Source organism: Argentina anserina, chromosome 6 (assembly GCF_933775445.1).
Source record: "Argentina anserina chromosome 6, drPotAnse1.1, whole genome shotgun sequence".
In the NCBI taxonomy this organism is placed as follows: domain Eukaryota; kingdom Viridiplantae; phylum Streptophyta; class Magnoliopsida; order Rosales; family Rosaceae; genus Argentina; species Argentina anserina.
The window spans coordinates 8,741,755-8,748,895 of record NC_065877.1 but is presented as its reverse complement, the minus strand read 5'-3'; the positions used below and the strand labels follow the sequence as shown (position 1 = coordinate 8,748,895).

The following is a 7,141-nucleotide window of genomic DNA, read 5'->3' as shown; positions in this document are numbered from 1 at the left end:
TAAAACATATTTAGAGTATTTCACTAGTTTCCACCCTCCAAATGTGTTTCACCAAGTCTCTCTGGAGCTCTCTATGGATGTAAGCGGATTCGAGATCGGCAACACAGTCGTGAAACCATTGTATATTGGCTCCATCTCTACTGATTGGCTAAAAAAGAATTTGATTCCCTTGTGCATTCACCGACCCATCATAAACCCGGAAAGCCCTCGATGGGTTTTGCAAGTCTTCTTCTTCTTCCTCATCCACGTACTCTTCCTCAACAATCATGTTATGCAATATAATGCAAGCTAACATGATGGTAGTCATTACCGATTTTTGGTGCAATATACAACTATAGACATATAATTGCCCATTGAGATTGCAAGATGCCAAAGGCCCTCTCCATATCTTTCTGGTATGCCTTTTGTTTCTTTGCGAAGACCTTATCTTGCGGCATTTGGAGATTAGAAATTGTTTTGACAAATGTAGAGTACCTTGGATATATTCCGTCAGCCAGATAATAAGTTGTGGTGTACCTCTGTTCGTGGACTTCGTAGACGAAAGTTGGGTCTCTTCCGGCAAGAATCTCTGAAAACGCATTCGATAGGTGGAGCACATTAATGTCATTTTTAGCTCCAGGACACCCAAAATAACTGTGTCATATCCACGTATCATACGAGGCCACCGCCTCTAGGTTAACTATTGGGCGACCCTTTCGCCCCAAGTATGCCCTTTAAGGGGTGGTTGGGTAGTTCTTTCAATCCCAGTGCATGCAGTCGATGCTTCCAATCATACATGGAAAACCTTAGCGTTCGCCTTTAGCTAGTAGTCGCGTGAGGTCTGCCGGTGTTGGACTGCAGAGGTATCTTGGACCATAGAGGTGAACCACTTGGCTGCAAAACTCCTTCATACATTCCAGAGTAGTCGATTTCTCCATCCTTGTAATTTCAGTACACTAATCTGCGGCCGACCCGTACGCTAGCATTCGTAGAGCCCCAATCATCTTTTATTGAGGAAGTAGCCCTAGCAAACCAGTGGCGTCTTCTCTTAGATGCCAAGACAGGTCGTGGTTGCAGAGGTCTGTCATGATAATGTTGAATCAGTCTTTGCTCATCATGTACCTCCGGCGAAAGTCTTGAGCGTCGAAAATTAGACGTTTGATGAAGTAATCTTCCATGAGATTGCGTCGCCTAGATAGCCTCTAGCATGACTTATTCGGTATTTTACCGCGACGTGGACCACTTGGTCGTGTTGATTCATCATCGTGTTGTGTTTCCGCTATGACCACCTGATTGACGAATGATTGCTCCATATTGTCATACTCTTCTTGTTGACGTTGTCTCTGTCTGAAAAAATTGTGGAAGATGAAAGGATTCATCAGAGTGATGAACAAGGAAATGTTGCTGCTAAGTGTTTGGATTGAAAGATGAGTTATATGCTCGGATTCCTCACAATGGTGTAAGTATAGAATGAGTGATATTAGACGTTTTATAGCAAATTGGTATAAAATCTTACTAGAAATTTGGTCTAATTATTTTGCTGACACTAACACGTGTTAATTCTCTATTAGTCGAAAATTTTATCAGAAATTTTGGATAATATCGAGTCGATAACGACACGTGACACATTATTATTGGTTGTAAATATATCCGGTAAAAAAATTTAATCATTTTAGAAGAAGATAAAATTGAATTGCTCAAGCAAATTGTGAATGAGTGTGTGAAAAAATTGAATTACTTAAATAAAATATAAAATCAATTTACTTGAAACAAAATTTATTGTCTGTACACACATTTTGTTTAAGCAAACTTATTTTATATGTACAGATGCTCTAACTTAATCAAAGATTTCCATGATCAAGCATATATTGCACAAGCCAACTTTATTCTTCTCTTTCTCCGCTGGAATTAGGATAATTCCACTGCTTTTACAGGAATCAATGATATTATATCTTCAAAGTGGAATGGAGTTAGCATGACCGCAGAATGGGAAAATGGATTGGATTGGATAATGTCATCATAACTGTATAAATAGTAGCATCAATATTATACTAATTATAGTTCCATGGCATGAAGCCATTGATTCCTAACTGGCATAATGATCGATCTGATCATCTGATTAATCTTATGCATGATAATTCATATTATGATGCAATACGTACGATCCATTGTCATGCTTGTTTATTATATGTCATGTACTGCGCGCGTTAATACGAATTTAAGAAGTGTTATGTACTTATGTTACCAATTTCATTAGTATGCCTTTAAAGAGATTTTTGTTGGATAGTTTCTTTGCTAAACTCTTGATCTCAAGGATTCGATGATTTTTAAGTCATTCATCAAATTAGGTTGTCATTTGGAATCTTAGTACAAGGCAACTTGGGACTTGGGGTAATGGTGGTATCTAAAATGAAATCAAGAGAAGATGTTCTTCAAATAAATCTCCCATATCTGATATCTCGATGCTATTTAGAAAATTCCTTCGCTTGGCTAAGTAATGAACGGCTACTTACATTATACCAAGTATCGGATGTGATAATCACATAACTAGCTCACATGATTCAGCTTAGCTTTGCTGAATTGATTGGTCTCTAGTCTTTACTCTGTTTCATTGTCCATGATCTATGTTCGAAATATCAGTGATATCACCGATAAATCGCTGATATTTCGAATCCGATACGATAAGAACAGATTGGTCAAAATTTATCGGTCAACGCAAAAATGATGGTCAATGGTCAAATATCGGTCAACTTTGATTTTTTATTATTATTTTTTCAATTTTTGTTTAATTTTTTAATATTTATTTCCTCTTTTTTTTTGAAAAACTTATATTTTTTTTTCATTTTTTCATATATATTTTTAATTTATATATATTTTAAATATACATGATGAATTTCAAGTCTAAATAATCATTCTTAAATACATATTTTTATTATTAGATGTCGTTCGTGTACTTTAATTGTCATTAAATCAAGTATTTATTTTCTTTAGTTTACTTAGTACCGTTTTTTTAGTTTATTTGGTACATATTAAAATATAATTTTATTGAAAATAAGTAAATCCGATAAAACCGATATATCCCCCGATATATCGTTTTACCTCTCGACCTATACGATACCGAAAACAATAATTAGACCATTGTCCATGACATTTGCCTCCAATTTCAATCCCTCCTCATCCTTCCAAACATCAAATTTTGGTCGTTGTAGCATCGGAGTTAAGACTATTACACAAACAACAAATCCCGTATACAACACAAACTCCAACCCTACAAAACATTCTTCGAATACAACACTACAACAAGTACCGGATTACCTACGCAAAGGTATAATACCTTCCACATCGGGTACAATACATTTCATGTGCATGACCTAACTACCATGCACATACATGGAAAAGTGAGAGGGGTTCAGCTAGCTACTACTACCAGCCCTGCCCTGAGCTGTTGAGCATTAACTATTTCCCCTTCCATGGTGTGATGGTCGACAGAGAGACGCATAGCATAGACAAGTGTTCTGGGTGGAGCTTTTACGCAATATCCCACTACCTCCCCCCACTCAAAAACACACTTAAATTTATATAACCAGATTCCCCTTCTTCTTCTTCTCTGTCAATATTATTGCTTGGGCTATTTTGTCACTTCCTCTTCAAACCTTTTCTCTTTCTCTTTTCCACTTCCCTCCCACAAAGCCCACATTACCCCAAAATCTATCTCACACCTTCTGAAAATCCCTGACACAATTTCCGGGCTTTCCACACTGTTTTCCTGATTCTCCCCCGTAAAAATCTCAGCTTTCCCAAATGGGAAACATGGGCAGTACTAGAGGCAGCTCCTCCCGCCGGAGACACAACCACAATCGCCAGAGTCACCCTACTCCGCCTCCACCGGCCCCAACACAGCCCGAAATCTCCGCCAACCGCTACGTCTTCGCCGCCGCGACCCCCTACCCCAACCCCAACCCGGGTCAGTATTATCAGTACCCGGGTTACTACCCGGCGGCGCCGCTGCCGGCGCCGTACGATCACCACCACCGGGTGCCGCATCCGCAGATGGACCCGGCGCAGGCGAACTGGGGCGGCGGGAGGTATCGGTGCGGGCCGGTAATGCATGCGCCGACCCCGTACGTGGAGCACCAGAAGGCGGTGACGATAAGGAACGATGTGAATTTGAAGAAGGAGTCTTTGAGGGTTGAGCCGGATAAAGAAAACTCCGGGAGCTTTTTGTTGTCTTTCTCTTTTGATGCCACAGTTGCTGGGAGGTACAAAAAGCTCAAAGCTTTAGTCTTTGGTTTGGTTTGGTTTTTTGGTTCTGTTTTATTAGATGCTTGGTTTGAGTTTGTTAATTTCTGATGTGGGTTTAGTATAAAATGGTAGGATTTTGGGTTAGTTTATGAATTATGATGAATGGGATTGGTTGGTTAGTCGATATAGAAGTATGATTGGAGTTTTGTTGGAAACTATTGCCATTCTGGAGGGGTTGTCATCTGATGGACTTGTATGGGCTTTCTCTGTAATGCCAATTAGGGATGGAAGTGAGGGCATTGTGAAGTTAAGATGTCAGAGCCAAGTGTTGTTTTTATACTGTGATCTCTCCCTAGGTTGTGGTCCTTGAGGACCTTTTCCCAGTACTGAAGAGGCAAATAGGTGAAATTCAGCATGAAATTGGAAACTTTGATGTCATGGGTAGGCGATGGTGATTAAGGTAGTTGGTTTACCATGGTTTTATTGAACTGTGGCAAAGATACAAACTTTGAAGTGAGTTAAAGGTGCGCTATGATCTTTCATAGTGACTAAAGTGTATGATATAGGTAAAAGTCACTACAATGTAATTTCACAATCAGTATAAAAATGAAGCTTCTGTGTGGAATAATGCACTATTTAGAACATGTCATTTAAAGATCTCATTGTTGGGCAGATTTAGAGTGATGGCATATGAGCTCTGCTTGTGTGAAAGGTAGAATTGTCTTGGCTATGGTGATGTGGGAAGTGTGGATGGTGACAGCTTATTTTTTTTTGCCTTTCTTATCCGTACTATGTAGAAAGATTCGCTGAAGTTCCTTATAACTAAATTATTGATTCTGGTAGGAGTTTACTGAAAAGATATCCGTTTGGGCTGATTTAAGGTTATGATATCAGCGCTTTAGGCTCTATTTGGTTCTTGTAGAGATGAGATACTAGAAAGTTGATCATCGTAAGTACTTTAATCAATTGTTTATTTGTGAAATTTAGTGCTCAAGTTCCTGGACATACTGTATTATCCTTGCTAAAGATCCCCAGGATTCCAGTGTCATGCTTATTATGATCTTTGCTTCAAGTATTGTTTTCTGATATTTTATTGTATTTCTGACTGGTATGAGCAGCAACAATAATTATTTGTTTTCTTGTGGAATTGTTGAACATAGAGTATACGTCTTTTAAATTTTGGCAATGATCTCAATATTCAATTTAGGTGCATACTATTGAAGGTGACTTTGTGTACTAAATATTGTGTATGTGGCTTGCATTTTCTTAATCTTATGCATAATCTGGATCATCATATTTTCTAATATGTAAGTCTGTGAACAGCATTACCATCATTTTCTTTGCAAAAGAAGGTGAGGACTGTAATCTGACACCGACAAAGTTTAACCTCCTTCCACCTGTGACGGTTCATTTTCAACAAGGTTTGGGCCAGAAGTTCAAACAACCCCCTGGAACTGGAATTAACTTTTCAATGTTTGATGAGACTGCGCTAATGAAAGTAGCGGGCTTGGATGTTTATCCGTTAGCAGTGAAGGCAGAGGCATCCCAACCCGAGCATGATGGATCAGATGGAAACTCTGTATCTGTGGCAACGAACTCTCAGATAACTCAGGCTGTATTTGAGAGGGAGAAAGGTGAGTTTCAGGTGAGGGTTGTCAAGCAGATTCTTTGGGTGAGTGGGATGAGGTATGAACTACAAGAGATATATGGCATTGGAAATTCGGTCGAGGATGAGTCTGATGGGAACGATCCAGGAAAAGAATGTGTCATTTGCCTGTCTGAACCACGGGACACAACTGTTCTTCCATGCCGGCACATGGTAATTACATTCTTCTTTCCATTTAAACCAAACTCTAATAGAAGCTTTTATTTTACGGCTAAAGTAGGTGTCTTGTATTCCTTCAGATATATAAACATTACCTGTTTCCTAATCCAAAGTGTAGCAGCTTAATCATTTCAGTGATAAAAGAAGATGATGAAGAGTGATGCACTTATTTTGGTTTAATAATCCTAGATTCAGAAGGCCAGTTTGCCTTCCTTGCTTCCATCCAATTCTTCAAATCAATGAATTTTTCAACTTGAATGTAATTTGCATAAGAAATTCTTCCACACTGATTTTTGATTGAATTTCTGTTCTTGTTCAGTGTATGTGCAGTGGGTGTGCCAAGGTTTTGAGATACCAGACGAACCGATGCCCAATTTGCCGACAACCAGTTGAGAGGCTTTTGGAGATAAAGGTCAACAATGGTCCAGAGGAATGAGAGCATGACCTCTGCCACTATCATTCTGTACATAATCCTTTTTGGTTTTTTCTTTGGTTCTCCTCTGCAATTTCATTTTTGGCTACAATTGTTTTCAGTGAGTTCAAAAAGGTATGCTGTATGAAATTCGGGCGGTCAACATCCTGTGTTGTACCAGCTCCAAACACATGCAATGATGTATGAATATAGTGACTAGTCTTAAATATACGCCATCAATGGTTGGGCTTGGTCGCAAGGCTTCTGCTGTTGAATTACTAGTCATGTTCATACGGTCCGTAGATGATCATGAAATTTATGTTCAACCACCATTGGATGTAAATCTAAGAGTTGAAAACAAAATAACTCAATTTTAAAAAGATTTTCATCACTTTTAGATTTACATCTAATGGTGGCTGAGTATAAATTATATGGTCATCTACTGATCGTGTGAATGAGATTGGTTGAAATATTTTTCATCTACTGACCATGCGAACGAAATTAGTTGAAGTACTTTTCATGAAGATCAATACACAAAAATCATGTGCTAAGTTTGGCATCACTTTCTTGTTTTGCTTTATATACCTCCCTCATTTTTTTGTAAGAATTGATTTCCTATTATACCCTTTTTCTAAAAACTCAATTGAGGCGTGCAATTGTCACAATTGCAGTGCTCATGGTAA

General features: G+C 38.6%; 1 protein-coding gene across 1 annotated transcript; it reads left to right on the top strand.

Annotated features, from left to right (window-relative positions):
* Nucleotides 1-3,716: 3,716 nt before the first annotated feature.
* LOC126801136 (probable E3 ubiquitin-protein ligase LOG2) lies at nt 3,717-6,722 on the top strand. The gene is made up of 3 exons (XM_050528602.1): nt 3,717-4,238; nt 5,545-6,040; nt 6,366-6,722. Exons 1-3 carry the CDS (start codon nt 3,781-3,783, stop codon nt 6,480-6,482), a joined length of 1,071 nt encoding a protein of 356 aa, XP_050384559.1. The 5' UTR covers nt 3,717-3,780; the 3' UTR covers nt 6,483-6,722.
* The last annotated feature ends 419 nt before the right edge of the window (nt 6,723-7,141 follow it).